The sequence below is a fragment of the Dendrobates tinctorius genome, unplaced genomic scaffold (assembly GCF_039654945.1).
Source record: "Dendrobates tinctorius isolate UK_male_01 unplaced genomic scaffold, ASM3965494v1 ptg000128l, whole genome shotgun sequence".
Classification (NCBI taxonomy): domain Eukaryota; kingdom Metazoa; phylum Chordata; class Amphibia; order Anura; family Dendrobatidae; genus Dendrobates; species Dendrobates tinctorius.
The window spans coordinates 3,006,003-3,029,754 of NW_027361796.1; the positions used below are offsets into that span (position 1 = coordinate 3,006,003).

The window sequence follows — 23,752 nt, forward strand, 5'->3', positions numbered from 1 at the left end:
GTTGGCATGACAACCCAGGGTCTGCAGGAGACCTGTTATGAATGAGTCACCGAGGAGGAAAAAAACAAAAACAAGCTAAGCCCCAGAAAAACCAGAGAGGTTGGTAACTATGCAGATTGCAGATCCCTGATCCTAACCACACAACTAGCAGCAGCTGTGGAGCGTACCTACGATGAACCTAGACACCTCATCACGGCCGGAGGACTAAATAAGCCTAAAGCAAGAAAAGGGGAAAACTAACTGCCCCAGAGCAGACCCCAAAGGAATAGACAGCCCCCACACATGTATTGATCTTGAAACAAGATGAAAACACAAACACAGGCAGGAAAATAGGCTGAGCAAACGATGGGGCCCAAACTAACTAGAAAGGAGAGGAAAGGAAAGACCCTGTCTGCAATCTGCCCAAAACCCTACAAAATAATGTCCAACACTTCTGATAACAAAATTAACCCTGAAGTCACTAGACTTCTCCCACTATATCAGCACTCTGAAATATTCTGAGACAGAGCAAAAAGAGGCCAATCTAATAAGGGACAAAAAGCAAATTGGCAAATACAGATAAATAAGAGTGGAAATTCAGCACAGCCCCAGCCAGGGCTGGCTGACCACACAAAAAACTGAATAGAACAACCAAATCAAGTGTGAACATTAGCAGAAAAACTTAGCTTGAGCTGACTGGAACAGAGCTGAGAACCAAGACCTGACAAGCAGAAGGAATCACCAGCACTAGAGTAGGGCGTCGGCTGTCTTAAATCCAATCTGAGATTCCTGAGGTCCAATTATCATCCTCATTATCAGGTGGCAGATCTCTACTGATTAAATCAGCCTCACTACCTCCTGTTACCACCAGAGGGAGCCTGGAAGAACTCACAACTGGTAGACCAGAAAATGAACTCACAACAGCGACCCCTGTAGTTATCATTGCCGGAATGCCATGAGCACCGCCATATGGCCGGCACTCACAGCAGATGAGAATTGTAGCTACACATAGCAGGGCTGAAGCTAAAATAAGCCCTCACAAAGCCCCAGATCACTAAAAAAGGAAACACTACTGGTCTCTTTTTTTTTTCAAACTTTGGATTTTTTTTTATCACATAGATAAAACAGAACCTATACATGTTTGGTATCTGTGAACTCGTAATAACCTGGAGAATCCCAATGGATGGTCAGTTTTAGCATTTAGTGAACATGGGAAAAAAAAAACAATTTTGGAATTGCACCTTTTTTTGCAATTCACTGCACTTTGAATTTTTTTCCTGTTTTCCAGTACATGATATGATAAAACCAATGGTTTCGTTCAAAAGTACAAGCAAAAAACAAGCTCTCACATGGCCATATTGACTAAAAAATAAAAAAGTTATGGCTCTGGGAAGAAGGAGAGCAAAAAATGGAAACACAAAAATGGAAAAACCCCAAGCTAGTAAAGGGGTTAGGTGTTTTATTTTGATTGTATCTGGATTCATATTAATATATCTAGATTCGTCAAGCTTTAAATCGTACTAAAAACACATATAGTAGATTACTACAAAAAAAAACAACACATACAAGGTCAGCCATTTATCTGTCCTGGATATTGCACTATTTGTTCTTGCTGGAAACTAAATGACATTTTGACTTTCCTGCTTTTCTGTCAACCCTTACAGTTGTAACAATAGTGAATCACGTTGCAGCCGGCAACTACTGAGTTCTCATCTGCACAAAATCCCATGCCGAGCGGTCGGCCCATAAATTATCTTCTGGTGTTAAGTTTCTCACTATTGTTGTATAATGTGGAGCCTATGACAGATGTCCTGGAAGAGCGGGTGCTTGCCTTCAATAAATCATAGACTTGTTACATAATGGATCAAATCTCAGGCACATTGTTTGACAAAGATCTATGGGATACCCCAGCCTCAGAATTAATGAAGCAGCAGAAAAGAATGTAATTCAACAATTTTAGCCCAACTGCATCATTATTGAGCAATTCAGATCAGTTATAAGCAGTTAATAGACTACAATGGTAGAATCAGCGCATCACATCCCAAATCAAAATAAGATATTTAAGAATGTGCTTATCACACCTTAGATCAGATCTCCATCAGGCAAAAACTGCTTCAACTAGGGCTACACAGCAACATGTGACACACAGCATCAATTCTCTAAAATTTCAGTAAAACAGTCTAGTTGTAGATAAGTGGCATGTGCGTCCTGCACTGAAGACTAAAGCAAGTGTGTCACGTGCAACTTGCAACCAGTGACAGAAAATGTTTGTTTCAGGTCACAACGTCACACAATAAGAAATCATTACATCCAATGTTGTAGTATGTGGTAGCGATTTCAGTGTCACATAGCAATTGTCACCTTATGCCACTTATGTGCTAACGGTAAACACTGCAAACAAAAAGAATTCAAGAACCCCAAAACTTTTATAAAATCAGGAAAAATCAGTAACATTTGGTAAAAAGTGCGGGAAAATATTTGCGTTGCCACAAAAATATTTTCAGCACTTTAGCAATGGTAATGGTGGTGTGTCATGAACGTTTTGCATGTGTTTGATGAGGGGAGGAGGGGGTTTACAGAGCTCAGAGGTGTGGCATTCTTGTAAACTTTTTTTTTCCTAACTTGAGCACATTGCGGCTAGCCAATCAGGGCAACATCCACAATGTCCTGACACAAGGCTTGTGTCATTGGCTGCTGAAATCACATGTCCCTCTCCATATAAATAGTGAACATCTTGTTTTAGCGTCATTTTGACATTTTAACAGTGCAGAGAGGCTGCTCCTGACAATGGCACTGTTAGCAGCAAGACTTTAGCTAGTTAGTTAGGCGGTTGTATATCAGTCAGATAGTGTAGCCAGCTACTGTCCAGTGTAGCTGCTAAATTTACCTTCCAGCATTTATTTTTTTGCCATTGCTGAGGTCCACAGACAAAGAAAGCAGGGCACATGTCCTACAAGTGTGTTGTGCACTGCTTCTATTGTGCTCCATGCACGAGTATAGCATTCTAAATCTTATTTTTTCACTAACTACATGTGAAACAGCCTGCTGTATGCCACCTCATCATTTAGTGCTGTGGTGATATGAAACTGTCTGCAGACCTAAGGCACATTAAAAAAAAAATAATTTTTCTGTTGCAAAAAGTTATACAGCCTGCCGTATCATACTTTGTTATTTTGTTGGGTTGAAATTAAGCTGTCTGCAGATCTCACGCACACAACAAAAATGTTATACAGTAGGGAACATCTCACATTCAAATACTTTGTAGCTTCTGGTGTGTTATAGAGGCCTATTCCAGAGGCCACAGAAAAATTCTTCTGTTCCTAATGTCATACAGCAGGGGACCTGACTTTCAAATACTTTGCAGCATTTAGTGTGTTATAGAGGCTTGATCCAGAGGCCACCAAAAATTCTTCTGTTACTAACGCCGTACAATAGGGGACATCTGACTTTTAAATTTTTGCAATAATGTGGTATTATTGCTCTTGGTATTTTGGATTATGGATCTCTCTAATATCAATAAAGTGAAGATTCTTTATTTCCAATAGAGATTAATTACTTGAACATTTAACTCCTCCCTGTCCTGTGATTATTAGACAGTAGCAATTATACACTTACAGAGGTTCTCCAGTGAAAACTAGTAATCGCCTATCCTAATTCCATGTTTACATGCTTAGTATTTGTAAGCCAAAGACAGGAGTTGGCAAAAAAATGCAGAAGTGGTGCATATGTTTCTGTTATATTTGTCCTCTGATTGTTCCACTCCAGGTTTTAGCTTACAAATAAGTGATGTCAAATACTGAACGCGTGAATGTGGCCTTAGGATAAGGGATAAACTAATGATTGCTGAGAGTCCGACTGCTGGGACCCACACCAAATGAAAGAATGTGAAACTTTTATCCCCATTAAAATGGAGCTCCTGTGCAACTTAACAGCTGATCCATCAGTAGCAGCACTTGGCTTTTTCTGGTGAGAACATTGGTGCAGAATTGGAGTTTTTCCAAGAGTTGGTGTGGGACTGTGAAAGGTTTGAGGGGTAGACGCAGAGCTGGGGTGGAACCTGGACGAAGTCTCAAGGGTGCCTGAAAATTTTGCTAGTATGGGGCCCTGGAATTCCTGGTGGCAGCCCTGGTGGTTAGTTTGGAAATTCTGTAACTGTCACGAGGTATCACGCTTCCCTGGAATTTGTTAGCGCTATATAAATATTATTATTATAGCAAACCACAGAACACCTCTATAACAACTCTATTCCAACCACTTAGCTTTAGCACACTGCACAGGAAGACAAATCTTTCACCGGCAGGGACAAGAAGGTATGACCAGTTTATACAGTACAGACCAAAAGTTTGGACACACCTTCACATTCAAAGAGTTTTCTTTATTTTCATGACTATGAAAATTGTAGATTCACTCTGAAGGCATCAAAACTATGAATTAACACATGTGGAATTATATAATTAACAAAAAAGTGTGAAACTGAAAATATGTCTTATATTCTAGGTTCTTCAAAGTAGCCATCTTTTGCTTTGATTACTACTTGGCACACTCTTGGCATTCTCTTGATGAGCTTCAAGAGGTAGTCACCGGAAATGGTCTTCCAACAGTCTTGAAGGAGTTCCCAGAGATGCTTAGCACTTGTTGGCCCTTTTGCCTTCACTCTGCGGTCCAGCTCACCCCAAACCATCTCGATTGGGTTCAGGTCTGGTGACTGTGGAGGCCAGGTCATCTGGGGTAGCACCCCATCACTCTCCTTCTTGGTCAAATAGCCCTTACACAGCCTGGAGGTGTGTTTGGGGTCATTGTCCTGTTGAAAAATAAATGATGGTCCAAATAAACGCAAACCGGGTGGAATAGCATGCCGCCGCAAGATGCTGAAGTCTCCTCTTAACAGTTGCTGTAGAGATGTGTCTGCTGCTAGAATTCTGTGTGGCATTGACCTGGTCTCTAATCTGAGCTGCTGTTAACCTGCGATTTCTGAGGCTGGTGACTTGGATGAACTTATCCTCCGCAGCAGAGGTGACTCTTGGTCTTCCTTTCCTGGGTCGGTCCTCATGTGAGCCAGTTTCTTTGTTGTGTTTGAAAGTGTCCCCAAGTGCAGTGGCAAAAACTATCAAAGTTTTCCCAATTTTTCGGATTGACTGACCTTCATTTCTTAAAGTAATGATGGCCACTTGTTTTTCTTTACTTAGCTGCTTTTTTCTTGCCATAATACAAATTCTAAGAGTCTATTCAGTAGGACTATCAGCTGTGTATCCACCAGACTTCTGCACAACACAACTGATGGTCCCAACCCCATTTATAAGGCAAGAAATCCCACTTATTAAACCTGACAGGGCACACCTGTGAAGTGAAAACCATTTCCAGTCACTACCTCTTTAAGCTCATCAAGAGAATGCCAAGAGTGTGCAAAGCAGTAATCAAAGCAAAAGGTGGCTACTTTGAAGAACCTAGAATATAAGACATACAGTATTTTCAGTTGCTTCACACTTTTTTGTTAATTATATAATTCCACATGTGTTAATTCATAGTTTTGATGCCTTCATAGTGAATCTACAATTTTCATAGTCATGAAAATAAAGAAAACTCTTTGAATGTGAGTCCAAACTTTTGGTCTGTACTGTATAAACTGGTCAGACCTTCTTGTCCCTGCCGGTGAAAGATTTGTCTTCCTGTGCAGTGTGCTAAAGCTAAGTGGTTGGAATAGAGTTGCTGTAGAGTTGTTCTGTGGTTTGCTATAATAATAATAATATTTATATAGTGCTAACAAATTCCGCAGCGCTTTACAGTTTGCACACATTACCACCACTGTCCCCGATGGGGCTCACAATCTAAATTCCCTATCGGTATATTTTTGGAATGTGGGAGGAAACCCATGCAAACATGGGGAGAACATACACACTCCTTGCAGATGTTGTCCTTGGTGGGATTCAAACTTAGGACTCCAGCGCTGCAAGGCTGCAGTGCTATCCACTGAGCCACCGTGCTGCCATAGTACATGTGTGTTTATCTACTGGTCCCCATTCCCATTTAGTTTATTCCTCCCTGTTCCTATCCTCCTTTCTATTGTTGATTAGTGCTTTTATATGATAGAGGTTTTCTGTTATCCCTGTTTTGGCTTTGTGTCTTGTTTACATTACATTTCTGTCCTATGTATCATGGTGTGGGGAAGGGACAGATCAGGGTTTAACAAGAATATAGTAAGATCGGAGACTTGGGCCTCTCTACCCTCAAGAGTATCCCAGGGACAGGGGTAGTTAGGGTCCCTAGTTCTAGTGATAGTTTGAGGACCCCCTCCCTTATCAAATATGGTGACAGCATGACAATTATAGTATTGTATAACCAGGACTGATGAGAAGTCCTAAGCAGTCTGAAAAACTTTGCTATTAGTCATTTCTTGAAAGGGGTTGTCCACCTCTTCTCAATCTCAATGTTATGTTTTCTCCAAGAAAAATAACAACACCTATACTCACCTTTGGTATCAGTGCTGTTCCAGTGGGGTTGGCACTGGTCTCTTGGGGCTTGCATGACAGGTTATGTCACACGATCCCTGGTCCAATCAGGGCTGGCACCACTCTTCCCTTATTCAGACAAATCAGACATCCGGAGAAAGTCAGAGTTGCAGCTGCTGTTTCACTTCCTCCGGATGTCAATTATGTCTGTAGGAAATGAGTGTGAAATCAGTGCTGATGCCCCGCAGTGCTGATTCACATAACAATGTCATGTCACGCGAGTCCCAGAAAAGCCAGTGCCAACATTGCTAGAACTTCACAAGCCCCGAAGGTGAACATAGGCGTAATTTTTTTTTACTGTGCAGCAACGTAGGGATTGATTAGGGCTTGTTTGAGTAGTGGAGAACCTCTTTAAGTTAGCCAAAGTGTCAACTGCTAAGGTTAACGAACCACAAATATAATTTTGTTTATACATATAAAATTGTGGATGTAGCATCCACCAACAGTAAGCATATAGCTCATTATGCCATTGATGTAAGACATATATGCTATTCACATATCATGCTATTTATACACTTAGGCCCCAATTCATCAAGACCAGTGTTGTTCACTCCAGTCTTGATGAGGGGGAGTGCTTGAGTCAGAGGCGCCTGATTACTCAATAGGTGCACGTCTCCTAATGAATCAGGTGCTTTTTAAAAATGACATGCATCTTCGTGCTCCTCTTCACAAATCTCACTCCAGTCAGGAACCAAAGCAAGATTTGTGGTGTATGGTATACCACACCTCTTCATGAATTAGACAAATCAGTGTCCTCACACCCATTTTTGCATAGATGGCCAATACTGGCGTGAAAACTAATGAAGTAAAAAAATATATGTTGAGACTTTTCAAAGTGTTTTATGCCATATTTCTGGCATAAGCACTTGGGAAGAATAGGAGCCTTAGTCTCTGAATGGCTGCGCTCAGCAAATAGTATAGAGTGTGAGACTTTAATTTTAGCAGCTGCTCTGTACATCTGTAAATTCATCATTTAACAGTACAATTTAGTGCTTCTCACCTTGGACATGAAGACTATTTGGTTGTATTGAGGTGTTAGCTATTGCAGGATAAGTCTTGGAGTAGGATGTGCCTGGCTGCTGTACTTGGGGTGGCTGTGGAGTTCGTTTGGGCATCATACTGGAGGCTGCATTAAGTCTCCGTGGGCTTAGATGATGAGGTGAAAATCTAAAGTGAAGCAGAGTAGATATCAGTTTAAATGTCAACTTAAAAACAAACATTTCCTAGAAAAATAAATTCAGGTAAAATTCTTGATCACTCCCAGTTGGAAAAATCAGTTAATTACATAAGTTTCACCTACGTTCTGTAGAAAACACTCGCTGTATAACAATCATGGTTGGTTCTGCCCCTGTGTGAGAACAAAAAGGCCCATCTAGGAGGCCCTATGCTTATCGGAAAGTTGCTTTAGGTTCATGGTAAGGTTGTAACTAGACATAGAACATGTAAATGCTTTTGCATAAATGATGAGATTAGTAAATTGACTTCTAATGTTACCCATGTCTACATTTTAGGCCTTGAAGACATCAGAAAATATAAAGTGAAAAATAGAGAATGTGCTGTATTATCTGCACATACAGTCAATGAATGTTAAATAATTTATATAAAAAATAATTTAAAAAAACTGTGTTCTATTGAAGGCTAAATATTTTTACTGTAATCAACATGCTTGGGTTCATGGAAACATAGTGGATGGGACAGGTGCACTGCGTAGTTGGCACTCTAAACGTTTTACTATTGATAAGCCAATCAAATTAATGTAAATTTTGTGGAATGTAATGAAATTCAATTGTCTCGGTGAATTCGAATTTACAATTTGCCATTCAATTTGTCACAAAATGCTCCCCCCCCCTGAGAAAATCACGGACCCCTACTTCCCCTAGGGTCTTTGTGATGTTCTATGGTATTGATTCTTTGTACTAACATAATGTATTGCTTTATGTTGGATTTTATGATTTTAAATTATTAAAGAAGCACTCTTCCCATCAAAGTTTTTAACCTCTTAATATATTACAATCATTGCATTAAATAGCACTGTGTACTTAAAATTGTTCATTTTGCCTTTCTACCCAGCTAATTCTTGTCTTTTCCATTAGATCTCTGACATCACATGATTGAAATCTGACTAATCCTTCTAAGCTCTATGTAGAAAAAGGAAGTTTCTTTTCCCTATGAGTCATGAGTCACTGCAAAAGTCACTGACAGGGGGATAATGGAGCAGATGGGACAGGAATTGAAAAGGGGAATGATTTATTTAGGGAAAAGATACTTCCTGTTTCTACATAAAGCAGAGAAAAGAGAAAAATTAGCTGGGTAGAAAGGCAAAATGAGCAATTGTAAGAACATAGTGCTGTATAATATGATGACTGCAATATATTAAGAGGATAAAAAGTTTGATGGGAGGAGGACTGCTTCTTTAATGGCTTTGGTATATCAGCTTTAATGTATGCATGTACTTAGATATATATATCTATACCATATATATATATATATATATATATACATATATATACATATATATACTAGCTATGAACCAGCTCTTCATTCGGGTGGCGAGCATTTTTATTGGTACATGGTCTCCCATCCTGATATGTGCTGTCTCCCACCTATCCTGGTAAGCATGGCACCCCTTCATCCCTATCCTGCTATGCATGGCCCCCTCATCTCTATCCTAGTATGCATGTTACCCCCTTATCCCTATCCTGGTATGCATGGTACCCCTTCATCCCTATCCTGCTACTGTATGCATGGCCCCCTCATCCCTATAATAGTATGTATGGTTCCCTCACCCCCCCATCCTGGCATGCATGGCACCCCATTCCTCATCCTGGTATGCATGGTCCCCTCACCCCCCAATCCTGGTATGCATGGTACCCCCTCATTCCTATCCTGGTATGCATGGTACCCCCTCATCCCTATCCTGGTATGTATGGTCCCCTCACTCCCCAATCCTGGTATGCATGGCTCCCTCACCCCCCCAATCTTGGTATGCATGGTCCTCTCATTCCTCTATTCTGGTATGCATGGTCCTCTCACCCCCAATCCTGGTATGCATGGTCCTCTCACCTTCCTATCCTTGTAGGCATGGTCCTCTCACCCCCAATCCTGGTATGCATGCTACCTCTCACCCCCTTTCCTGGTATGCATGCTACCCCTCACCCCCCTATCCTGGTATGCATGGTCTTCTCACTCTATCCTGGCATGCATGGTCCTCTCACCCCCTTTCCTGGTATGCACGGTCCCCTCACCCCCCTATCCTGGCATGCATGGTCATCTCACCCCTCTTTCCTGGTATGCATGGTCCTCTCACCCACAATCCTGGTATGCATGGTCCTCTCACCCCCCTTTCCTGGTATGCATGGTCCTCTCACCCCCAATGCTGGTATGCATGGTCCTCTCACCCCCCTATCCTGGTAGGCATGATCCTCTCACCCCCAATCCTGGTATGCATGCTACCCCTCACCCCCTATCCTGATATGTATGGTCCCCCCTCACCCCTATTAAACTGCACACATACAAAAAATATCACCTTTTTTCCCTGTGCTCCAGCGCTGTCCCGTCCTGCCGGAGACCGGGGGAGGAGTGTGGCACCGGTGTACGCGCATGCCCATACCGCGCTGTCTGGTGCCATATTGCTGATGACACATTGCAAATGTGTCTTCAGTAAAATGGCGCCAGATAGCGCTATACGCATGTGCAATTCCGACAACGAACTCCTGCCCCAGTCTCCTGCGAGAAGAAAAGCGCCACGGCAACGCTCCTCAAGTAAGTATGTAAGTGTGTCACCGGAGATCGCGGTATGCATTCAATGTCTATGTGTACCACCATCTCTGGCGCAATACGCTGGGTGCCTTATTCTGTCTGGAGCCAGACTGCACAGGCGCGTCGCGCTAGCGCAGTCTATAAAGGCTTCGGACAGAGTGACGCTTCCAGCGTTATATTATAGATATATATATATATACAGTTGTGCTCAAAAGTTTACATACCATGGCAGAATTTTTGCATTTTTGGCCTTTTTTTCAGAGAATATGAATGATAAATGATAACACCAAACCTTTTTCTCCACTCATGGATAGTGGTTGGGTGAAGCCATTTATTGTCACACTACTGTTTTCTCTTTTTAAATCTTAATGACAACCCAACACATCCAAATGACCCTGATCAAAGGCCCAACTGGTGGAGGGCTGCAGTGATAGTTGACTTTGTGGAACTTTCTCCCATCTCCCTACCACATCTGTGGAGCTTTGCCACAGTGATCTTGGAGTAAAAAAAAAGCTAGACACTAACTAAAATTTGCATTCCTGTTTTATTAGTCCTATTTGACAATAGCACATGCCACAACGATACTGCTGACTGACATGATGATGTGTTGCCCTCTTTATGCACTGAAGATGGCATGTTCCCTGAGTTTTTCCAGCAAGATGGTGCACCACCACATTATGGTTGTCGGGTCCAAGCATTCCTACAAGGAATCTGACCCCCTTAGACTAGCATTTCTTCTGTGGTGTTGCGATCAGTGTGTCAAGAGTGGGAGAAGAGGGTTGCATTGACAATTCCACACAATGGGCAGCACTTTGAACACATTTTGTCAGTGGTCATAAACTTGTAAATATATCATGAAAAAATAAAGTTACGTTAAAACCGAGCACACCATTGTTTTTCTTGAGAAATTCTCAATAAGTTTGATGTGTCACATGACCCTTTTCCCTTTGGAAAAAATAAAGTTGGATCCAAAATGGCCGACTTCAGAATCGCCGCCATGGTCACCATCCATCTTGAAAAGTTTCCCCCTCCCATATACTAATGTGCCACAAACAGGAAGTTGATATCACCAACCATCCCCATTTTATTTAGGTGTATCGATATAAATGGCCCACCCTGTATATATATTACATATATCTACATATATATGTATATCTACATATATATGTAGATAGCTATACTGTACATTTATATATATATATATATATATATATATATATATATATAGTGCATATATATATAAAGATATACACACATTTTAGTTTTTGCATAGATGTTTTATTAATTACTAGAAATGATTTTTGAAAATACAGGAAATACATGCTTAACTTTTTGCATTCCTATTTTACTAGTCCCATTTAATGGCTACAACAAAATGCCACAATACTGCAGGCTTTTCCCATATTGTGCATTCTGAACATGTAGTTTCCTGAAATTTTTTAATTTCCTTTTTGGAAAGGAGAATTTCATTATGTCAACAAAAAAAGTTAAACTAAATCTACACATTTAACTGTACAAGTCAATTTTAGCACACCTGTTTAATTATTCTAATTTTGGACCTGTACATGCCACATCAATACTATGGGTGGGCTACATAAGACCTTTGAGTATGATGTGTACTTTTATCTCGCCTTTCTTTTTCATTTCTTTTTGTCATGGGATGAAGAATTGTGGTGGAACATTTTTGGAAACATTAGACTTGTGTACAAAATGAAAGGTAAAGAAACAAGTGGTACTGGCAAAAATCAAGGTAGTATGAAAGAAAAAAAAACCCATGGTAGCTTGGGACACTCAAAGTCAATGTTACATGCAGCAAGATGTGGAGGAGGGAGAGCAGCAAGTTTGTTGTTCAGGGAGACGCTGAGTTATTCCAAGCAGAGATAGGAGATAAAGCTTAAAGTCAGAGTGAAATTGATGATGGTGGCGACACTATCCATGACAATCAACTAATCTTCGTTGTGAAAAAGCCATGTCTTCTTCCATGTGTGCTGCACAAGTAAAAATGCCCCAAAAGGAATAATTTTTAGAAAATGTAAAAAAAAATGTAAATTAAAAAGCCTGAAAAGTCTGCTAGTCTGCTAGTGCAGTATGTTGCTAAACAGGCTGCTTTCTATTACCGGTTACAAATTGTTTACCCATAGCCAGATATGTTGAGGTCACGCTGACATTTCTAATGATTTATTTGTGTTACAAAACTTGAAAGGGGTTCATAGGAGAACTTAAAAATATTCAGAATTGAGAGTCCTCAGTGGTTGAAACCTTTTAATGGCTAACTGAAAAGATGGTAACAAATTGCAAGCTTTCGAGAAGAGTTTGTGAGTACAAACTCATGACGACCTTTCACACACTCAATGCAGGAATGAATGTGTCACATGGATTTATGTCTTTTTTACATCAATTAAGGAATTTGCTCCTCATACCTTGTGGGGGCATCACAACACAGAACCAAACCCCAATCAGAGGAAAATAAATCTTTCACTCATTTTCTATGAACTGGTCCAATATTTATGGCCATAACTGTCTATCACTCCACCATAATGATAGTACTGCTTCACGTCCCTTGTCTTATCTATTGCATTATTTCTGTGCTGTTTTGTGTATAAATATGTGATTCCTCAGATTTTGTATTAGTCAATGCCTGATGAAGAGACCTGAGTAGTCTGGAAAGTTTGCAATGTGTTACCATCTTTTCAGTTAGCCATTAAAAGGTATCATCTACTAAGGACTCTCAATTCTGAATATTTTTCTATCCACTGGCTAACACGGTACAAAGATATATATCTTTCCTGTAGGAGAACTTAGACATTGACACATCTTTTCTGGAAAATCGAAGGCTGATCAGTGCTTGAAATTTGTTGTTACTCACTACAAATCAAGTAGAACCCTGACAAAACATAGGCAAAAAAACGCATCACAAACTAAGCAAAACCTGCTTTTTTGAAGAAAGTTTCTTACTGCCAATAGAGCAGATTTTGCCTGTGGTGAAAAAACACATAAAAAACTCAATGTGTGAACATAACCTTATTCACCTCACTAAAAAGAAAGCTTAAAAAATGCAGCCAAAACACAGGGTTGCATTTTTTGAACCTTCTCCTTGCGTTCTATGGTGAAAAAATTTTGCAAAAATGCAAAAAGATTTGACATGCTGCAGTTTTCAAAAATACAGCAACTTTCCAATTCAGTAAAAAAAATAGTCATGTGCAGTGGCGGATTATAATGAGGTCAATTTGGGCAGTTGCCCCGGGCCCAGTGGGGTTAAGGGGCCCACAGCCCAGGCCAGTAAATTGCCCCATTATAATCCGCCACCGCGCAGGGCCGGATTATAGGCAGGGCAGGCGGGGCTTCAGCCCCGGGGCCCCCACCACAAGAGCTTCTAAGGGGGCCCCCACCACATTCCTGCTGGCTGCTGCAATGGCACTCCATCTTCTCACCACCTAAAAGTGAGTGACCGTGGGGGCGGCATTATGTGCTCTGCTACCAGCAGCATCTACAAGTAGCGTGAACGCTGATGCTGCTGGTAGCGTGCAAAGGCTTGTGATGAGATCACAGGAGGGAAGGTGTCAGGGCCCCCGATCATGTGACCCCTGTCTCCTCCCCTCCTGTGACCTCATCACAGGTCCTGTGCGCACAGCACAGAGCACTGAGAGCAGCCATGTATGTGGAGTGCGGCTCTGCGGGTGGAGATCGGTGCTGGAGGCTCCATTATTCTCTATGTGGAGTGCGGCTCTGCGGGTGGAGGTCAGTGCTGGAGGCTCCATTATTCTCTATGTGGAGTGCGGCTCTGCGGGTGGAGGTCGGTGCTGGAGGCTCCATTATTCTCTATGTGGAGTGCGGGTGGAGGTAGGTGCTGGAGGCTCCATTATTCTCTATGTGGAGTGCGGCTCTGCGGGTGGAGGTCGGTGCTGGAGGCCCCATTATTCTCTATGTGGAGTGCGGGTGGAGGTCGGTGCCGGAGGCCCCATTATTCTGTATGTGGAGTGCGGCTCTGCGGGTGGAGGTCGGTGCTGGAGGCCCCATTATTCTCTATGTGGAGTGCGGCTTTGCGGGTGGAGGTCGGTGCTGGAGGCCCCATTATTCTCTATGTGGAGTGCGGCTCTGCAGGTGGAGGTCGGTGCTGGAGGCTCCATTATTCTCTATGTGGAGTGTGGCTCTGCAGGTGGAGGGCAGTGCTGGAGGCTCCATTATTCTCTATGTGGAGTGCGGGTGGAGGTCGGTGCTGGAGGCTCCATTATTCTCTATGTGGAGTGCGGCTCTGCGGGTGGAGGTCGGTGCCGGAGGCCCCATTATTCTGTATGTGGAGTGCGGCTCTGCGGGTGGAGGTCGGTGCTGGAGGCTCCATTATTCTCTATGTGGAGTGTGGCTCTGCAGGTGGAGGGCAGTGCTGGAGGCTCCATTATTCTCTATGTGGAGTGCGGGTGGAGGTCGGTGCTGGAGGCTCCATTATTCTCTATGTGGAGTGCGGCTCTGCGGGTGGAGGTCGGTGCCGGAGGCCCCATTATTCTGTATGTGGAGTGCAGCTCTGCGGGTGGAGGTCGGTGCTGGAGGCCCCATTATTCTGTATGTGGAGTGGGGCTCTGCAGGTGGAGGTAGGTGCCGGAGGCCCCATTATTCTGTATGTGGAGTGGGGCTCTGCAGGTGGAGGTCGGTGCAGGAGGCCCCATTATTCTGTATGTGGAGTGGGGCTCTGCAGGTGGAGGTCGGTGCTGGAGGCTCCATTATTCTCTATGTGGAGTGCGGCTCTGCGGGTGGAGGTCGGTGCTGGAGGCTCCATTATTCTCTATGTGGAGTGCGGCTCTGCGGGTGGAGGTTGGTGCTGGAGGCCCCATTATTCTCTATGTAGAGTGTGGCTCTGCGGGTGGAGGTCGGTGCTGGAGGCCCCATTATTCTCTATGTAGAGTGTGGCTCTACGATTCGTGACCCCCGTCACGTGACGAGGGGGGCCCACAGAGTCTGAACTGCCCCGGGCCCTGGCTACCCTTAATCCACCCCTGGTCATGTGTATGAGATTTCTGAAATCTTTTGCTGGTATTGTAAAAAACAGCTTTTAATTTGCATAAGAAAGCAGCAAAAAAAGGTGCAAATACGCAGCATGTGAATATAGCCTAAGGGTGAAGAGCTCACAAATTCACTATCCCTTAGATTTTGCTTTAGGGCTCCATCACATGCAAAAAAAATTGGAAGAGTGCAAACCGATAAAAATTCGTATTGCACCAGGAACAGTGTTATACTACGAGGCAGTACAGATCTGCGATGATTGGATCGCACTCTCCATTTAATTCTATGGGTGTGAGTGAAAAATCGGACTGCACTTGGATGTCGAGAGAATCGGATCACACTAAGGTAACACTCGGCTCAAACTTTGACAGAGTTTGAGCCAAGTGTTATTACCATAATCGTCACGATTCTCTCGCATTAGACAATATTCGCCTTATAGTTTATCCCAAAGCCAAATACGTTAGTAACATAGGGGGTCCTCATCTCCGGTAAGCCTCATTACGCTAAGCATTAAAAGCTGTGTTCCCCAGACATAAACTAGTAATAAAGAAAACAGATAGGAAAATAGACGCTGTACATGGAACCAACCACACCCAACACAACACGGAAATGTATCAATACTCTGAACCAAGCGGTCACATTAGAATTGCAGTGCTTTTTATTACACCAAATGCAGTATGTGAATCCAGATAGGGCTCTTTGCGTGTTTATGGGAATGCCCTTTAGTTGCTGTTGATGGTCCTCATTTTGTAATCACTTTTAGTTGGGCTGCACAATATATTAAAAACAGAAGGCAGCTGGCAAGCCCATCTCTAAAGCGGAGAGCACGCCAAGTGGAGCACTTAATACACGTTAACTCAGCACTACTTCAGGGCCAATCACTGAACTGGAGGGTTTGTAAAACTGAAAAACATAAATAGTTCTGAATGATGAAGTATGTGACAGGACGATCGTGCCATAGAGCAGATGTACTGCATCCACATGGTTTAATGTTCAAATACATTGCATTTTTATCATTAAGTCAATACAAGGACGTTTGAACTTGGGCTTTTTATATAATATGATCATTATAAAGTGACGTATTCTCCGTGACAAAGAGGCTGTGTAACGTAAAGGTCATTTCCTAAAAAAAAAGATAACCAGAACTTTTAAATCTTTGAAAGTTCCTCTTCCACATGTAGCAACCATTTCTATCCAGCTATACATATAGACATATACATGAGTTTTATGCCAGGGCATTATAAGTCATATCTACCAGGGTTGCCTGAATGTTCCCAATAGCTCATGATTTGAAGGGACTCTGTCAGCAGGTTTTTGCTATCTCATCTGACAGCAGCATAATGTAGGGACAGAAGCCCTAATTCCAGCAATGTATGACTAATTTTAATATGTGCAGAACTTGTGATGCAATTAGAGTTTTTAGATGTAGCAGAACCTCTGCCACTGATTAGCAGCATTCTGTGCAAGTGGTTGGACCAGGAGGCACACAGCCTAATAAGTGACACATCGCTGAAATCAGTGTCTCAGCCCAGAGAAAGGGAACCTTGGCCTACATTCCAATAGATAAAATGTCTGTTTGAATGAGCAACTATTTTCTGTCTATGGCCAGCATAAGTTATAAATCCTACAACGATCCAGTCCAATCCATCCACAACAAAGTTATGCGATTCCCAGGTATAACACTTTTTTAACAGTCACAAAAATATTTGTTATACAGTTTCATTCTCCTGGTACTACTAGTGTGCATGCAGGGTATTTACTCTGTTTTCAGTCAGAGTAGCCAGAATAGCTATACCTCAAACAGTAAGTATAGGCCATATTGCCATTGAGCCATAATAACAGTTTGGATGCCCCAACAATTTTGTATGTGTAATGAAAAGTAGGATTTTACAGCAGCACTCCTCCTCTCATCAACATTTTTTATCCTCTTAATATATTGCAGTCACCATATCATATAGCATTGTGTACTTACAATTGCTCATTTTGCCTTCCTATACAGTAAATTCTTCTCTTTTCCATTAGGTCTATGACATCACATGATTAAAAACTGACTAGCTGAATCCTTCTAAGCTCTATGTAGAAACAGGAAGACTGCGAGATCATTATTGTGTACTAGATGGAGGCCCGATGAGATAGGGCGGTAATGTCAAGATGGGGGCAGGCTTTGCAGCATTGACAATCTCTCCCCCCATGTGCTCACCCACCTATCCACGCTCTCTTTCCCAATGTGCTCCCCATGTGCTGACTTCTCCCGTCTGTGCTCTCTTCTTTGACCTGTCTACCCCATGTGCTATCCCCTGGTCTGCTGTCTCTCTCCTTCCTGTGCTGTGTCCTCCCCTCGTGTTTGCGACGATGCTCCGCTGATGGTACCGTGCAAGAGGCGGGTACCAGCAGCAGCTTCCATATTGCGACACCCATCACTTGGGTGTCCCAATATGGCGGTCGATGAACTTCCTCCGCTTGGGATTCTGGGATACGGTGACATCTAGACAGAACAGGAAATGAAAACATTACAAGGCACATATATAAATAGATGAGCATTCACGTTCTTAGCAATGCTCGTTCATAACAATCTTGCAGTATAAATGGACCTTTAGAAAGAAAGACCACTGAGAAGCAGTAAAACTAGGAGTCACTTGTAGGCCGGGAACACACTACCGCGTGTGATGCGATAAACTCACATGAGTCTCTCGCATCAACACCTGGCGCTACCGCTGGCACTCAGGACTGGAGCTGCAGCGGCATAGAAATACATGCAGCCGCAGCTCCGGTCCTGAGTGTCGGCGGTAGCGCCAGGTGTTGATGCGAGAGACTCATGTGAGTTTATCGCATCACACGCGGTAGTGTGATCCCAGCTGTAGAGAAGGATCTGGATGTACATGTAGATCATATACTGAATAACAGCATGCAATGTCAATCAGCAGCTCCTATGGCCAGGAGGATATAGTCACGTATTAAAAAAGTCATGGGTTCGTAGAACAGGCATATAATACTACAACTTTCTCATTAGTGCAACCTCATCTGGACTAAGCAGATCAGTTCTGAGCACCATTTCATAGAAAGGATGCACTGGAGTTAAAAAAGAGCCACAAAATAGATAAGAGGCTTGGAGAATTACATTTATTGAGTTTTGAAAAGAAACATCTAATGGGTGACATGCTGTACAAATACATAAATGACCCATACAAAAATTATGGTCAAACGCTGTTTCATGTAAAACACCCTCAAAAGACAAGAAGGCATTCCCTTAATCTAGAAAAATTAAATTTAATCTCTAAAAAAAATTCTGCTTTGTCATGAGAACTATTAATCTGATCTCAAGCAAGAGTCCATCACACTAGGAACCGTCAATGTTTTTTAAAAGGACAATGAGGCTTTTTTTTGTAAGAAATTTACATAAATACTTATGTAAATGTATAACATTTTTGTTCTGAATGTTAATACAATTGATCAATAGTCAGGACCAGAAGAGAAAAAACTGGCAAACTGGATCATGCGTTATGGTTGTACCGCTGTGAACATGTAGCAGAAACTTGTATGCTAATGAGGTCCTGTGATCACTGAAGCAGCGGCACTAATTCAAACAGCTTTTCTGCGCTGTGAAAGAAGCGAAGAGAAAGGGGAGGTATAGCTCGGGCAATGTGAGCCGCAGGCTTGGAGATACTGGCATTTTGCTCCATACTATACCAGATTATGACAACCCCTCTTCTGCCATCACAAACCTGCTCTTCTACATCTAGGGATCTGTGAATCTAACCTTCTTTGTAGACCAACATGTGCATATGAGGAGCCTAGATAAAGTTTTGAGATATGAACCCATTGTAGCTATCAGGAAAATACTTAATACTTTTTATTTTTACATGGAGCAATGAAAGAAACATTTTTTTATGGGCTTAGTGCCATGGATATTGTTCTTTAGCGTATATCTCTATGCATTTGTAGTCAGAAATTTGGAAGAAAGAAATAGGAGAGATATATATCTTTGTACCGTGTTAGCCAGTAGATAGAAAAATATTCAGGATTGAGAGTCCTCAGTGGTTGATACCTTTTAATGGCTAACTGAAAAGATGGTAACACATTGCAAACTTTCGAGACTACTCAGGTCTAATACAAAATCTGAAGAGTCACATAGATAAGGAGTGTGAAAGTTATAGTCCTCTGATTGAGGTCTGGTTCTGTGTTGTGATGCCTCCATAAAAGGTCTGAAGAGCAAATTCCTTAATTGATGTAAAAAGAAAATGTAGATAGAGCAGAGGAGTTGGCAACCACTGTCAGAGATTGTGGCTATAGTTAGGGTCACTCACTATATATATATTTCTAAAAATAATTTAACTATAACTTTTAACAATTTAGGATTCATATTTACTTGTCATTTTCTATTAAAGGGATTCATGTTTTGCTTGAAGGTATATGAAATGTCTAATTTCATAGAGTTACTATTTTCCTGTATTCCTTGATTAAAATTCCATGTCTCACTTAACAGTGATTTAAGATTTTTTGGGGAGGATTTTACACATTCCATTAGCGTTTCATGGAGTACATTTGCATTACATGTTCTTCCACTTCCCTCAGCAAAGCTTATGACTAAGTCTACATTCGAACAAGATGATAATACAACATGGTGTGTTGCCAGACAAGCCTCTATTACTAGACTTTATCATGATTTATGAATCATGTCTTTGCATTCTGGGCTTACTCACATGAGTGACTATAGAACTGTGTTGACTCAGAGAAAGAGAAACTTGGATTTCCTTCAGTCTGGATCTGTCCGTGAATGAATCTGAGTGTGTTTACTCTGAACATTGCATATTTATTTAGTTTGGTGGCTAAGAAGAAAAAAATGTGCCAACTGATTGCAGTGGCCACCAGACAGAAGATCTTTTAGGGAAAGTGTATGAACTCACACTATAAAGTGAATGAATTGAAAATGTAAATGCTCTGAGACTTATACTTTATATATTAAAGGTAAAGTAAAGGAGCCACGAAACTCCAAGGTGAAGCATATTGTATAAATTAGCAATGCGGAGTCTTTGCTCATGCCATCCTTATAGTATCCCATGCTGATTCATGATGTGAGGATAGATAATGTAAGCCTCCTGTCTTCTTATCTCTGTTTGATGCTTCCATAGAATTTCTTTACCAACCAAGCATCTGGTTTAAGCCCCGTTGCTCACCGGGATCCCCGTACATTGAGTTATTTACATTTTATGCCAGACATGAAAATTCTTGGCCTCAGGTATGTGACATTTTATGAGTAGAAACCAAAGGACATGAAACAAACTTTTAATATCATACAAAAGAAATGTTTGGTTTTTTTTTTAGTTTGTATTTGTCATTTATTTCTGTGGTAGGCACTGATTGTTCCAGTCTATAATTGGAGGAAGTGGCGTGGGCAGAGAAATATTCTCGCTTGCATTATTCTCCAAAAAACATGTATTTTTTTGTCCTTGTAACATAGAACACAAAAATAATTTTTTACAAACTGTCTGAAGGCAAATATGCAGTTAATAGCTGTAAAATCTATACACACATGGAACAAATGACAAGTAATCTACTTGCTCATAGCCACTAATCCATAATGTTTTTCATATCAAATTCATAAAAATAATAAATATATGCTACCTGCCATAGAAAAGAACGTTGCTTATGTATTAGTGCCACAAATCATTTTCCCAACATACAGTGGAGAAAAAAAGTATTTAGTCAGCCACCAATTGTGCAAGTTCTCCCACTTAAAAAGATGAGAGAGACCTGCAATTGACATCATAGGTAGACCACAACTATGAGAGTCAAAATGAGAAAACAAATCCAGAAAATCACCTTGTCTGATTTGGCAAGATTTATTTTGCAAATTATGGTGGAAAATAAGTATTTGGTCATCTAAAATCATGTAAGATTTCTGGCTCTCACAGACCTGTAACTTCTTCTTTAAGAAGCTCCTCTGTCCTCCACTCGTTACCTGTAGTAATGGCACCTGTTTGAACTTGATATCAGTATAAAAGACACCTGTCCACAACCTCAAACCATCACACTCCTAACTCCACTATGGTGAAGACCACACAGCTGTCAAAGGACACCAGAAGCAAAATTGTAGCCCTGCATCAGGATGTGAAGACTGAATCTGTAATTGGCAAGCAGCTTAGTTTGATGAAATCAACTGTGGGAGCAATAATAAGAAAATAGAAGACATACAAGACCATGGAAAATCTCCCTCGATCTGGGGTTTCATGCAAGATCTCCCCCTGTGGGGTCAAAATGATCACAAGAACAGTGAGCAAAAATCCCAGAACCACATGGGGGGAATGACCTGCATAGAGCTGGAATGACCATAACAAAGACTACCATCAGTAATAAGCTTTATTATACTCACCCGGGGGGCGGTCTGTGGGGTGGTCCGGTCCAATGGGTGTCGCAGATCCGAGTCCAGCACCTCCCATATTCTTGCAATGCCGCCCTCCTGCTTGCTTCACAGGCTCCATGGCATCACACTCCTGCACAGGCATACTTATCTGTCCTGTTGAGGGCAGAGCAAATTCCTTCAGTGCACAGGCGCCGGGCTTCTCTGACCTTTCCCGGCGCCTGTGTACTGCAGTACCTTGCTCTGCCCTCAAAATGTCAGAGAAGTATGCCTGCACAGGAGAGCAATGCCAGGGAGCCATGAAGCAAGCAGGAGGATTGCATCGCAAGGAGACGGGAGGAGCCGGACTCGGACCTGCAACACCCATTGGACCGGACCACCCTACGGACCGCCCCCCGGGTGAATATAATAAAACTTATTTTTCTTCTCTTTCAGGTCAGATTGGGGGCTTATCTACAGCATTATAGAATGCTGTAGATAAGCCCTGAAAGGCAGTGGCCGTATCTTATATCGGCCAAAACTGCTGACAGGTTCGCTTTAAGTGGGAGAACTTGCACAATTGGTGGTTGACTAAATACTTTTTTTCCCCACTGTAAAAGAAAACTAAAGTGAATAACGCCTATAATACAGTGAGCCAAGAGGATTTTAGGAATCGCTCAGAGAGTACTTGCAGGAGCACAACAGAATAAAACAGTACAATATGGTATGTTTAAACATACTGCATATGTCTTTTTTTGGTTCTTAATTTAGAGATAGTAAGAAGGAGGCAAATAAACACTTTTTATATTTTATGAAAGGCCCTTATTTTGCAAATGTTGCTCAAAAGAGCTGGTGTTTCATTGCTTCCTCTTCTTTATCCATACTATGGCGTTGTATATAGGTATTAATGGCTTGATGGATAAATGATTAAAATTATCGTGCAGGTTAGTAGAGCTTATTTGTTAATCTATTGAAGAAGAAAATGAAGCCTTATGTAGTGATGGGCAAACCCGTGGATTTTAAGGTCCAGCGGGTTCTTCCGATCATTTAAAAAAAGTATGGTTCCGGTAGCAGAACTATACCTGACTTCAAACTCAAGCCCAGACCCCATTCAACTGAGTGGGGGCCCAAACATCAGTTGTTTGCTGCGCTGTCATCTGCATGACAATGTGGCAAACATGCGCACTGAATAGCAGTTAGATAGTTACCGCCAGTCAGAGAGCTGCAGTTCCTATAAGACAGCTTGTGAGCCAGCAGCTGTGACCAGCAGTAAATAGGTTACCGCCAGTCACAGGCGACACCTGATGAAAGTACTACTCTCATCAGTGTATGCTTGCTGTCGCTGAAAGCAGCAAGAGCAGGTGAGGCTCATGAGAGTATTTATCAGCCATCACCTGTGCAATACATAAATCATTTTTTTTTAAAATGATGTGGGCTTCAACCCCCAGCTATCATCTTTGTCATGGCTGGTTATCAAGAATAGAGGGGTCTAACACCAGTTTTTTTTAGTATTTAAATAAATAAAGTAAAAAAAACGGCTTGAGGTGCCCCATTTTTGACAGCCAGCCAAGCTAAAGCAGACAGCTGGGTGCTGGGATTTTTCGACTGGGAATTAAATAATTTAAAAAAATGGTATGGGACCCATCTATTCTTGATAACCAGCCATGATAAAGCTGACAGATGGGGGTTGCAGTCCACAGCTGTTGGTTTTGCCTGCACTGGTTATCAAAAATAGAAGAGACCCCACGTCTTTTTTTTTAATTTATTTATTGCACAGGCGTCGGCTGATGAATTCTCTCATCAGCCTCACGTGCTCTCACTGCTGTCGGCTTGTGATCGGTGGTCACAGCTTCTGGGTCACATGCTGCCAAATGGCAGCAAAGGAACCCCAGCTCTCTGACCGGCAGAAACGATCTTACCGCCGATCACAGCCACTGGTGTTTCTCACTCTGTCACAGAGATGAGAGCATGGGAAACAGCCAAACCTCAGGGTGCCGAACCTTAACAGTAACAAAAACTTCCATGAACTTTACTGTTCGGGCTCAGCCATCACTTGCTTTATGCTTACTATAGGCATGTCAAGACCCCTGAAAACCATTTCATGTGGCTCAACTGCAAATCGGAACAAGATATGGTAATTTATTATACGGCATCAACATTTCAGCGCTGTGTATCT

The 23,752-nt window shown here is 42.0% G+C and overlaps 1 protein-coding gene across 1 annotated transcript in view; it reads right to left on the reverse strand.

Moving 5' to 3' along the window:
• Positions 1 to 23,752, reverse strand: part of GLIS3 (GLIS family zinc finger 3) — a 607,612-nt gene that overhangs the window by 67,281 nt on the left and 516,579 nt on the right. The window contains exon 9 of the mRNA XM_073542616.1: positions 7,486 to 7,652. Coding sequence (XP_073398717.1) covers positions 7,486 to 7,652 — 167 coding nt within the window. The remainder of the gene's footprint in view (positions 1 to 7,485; positions 7,653 to 23,752) is intronic.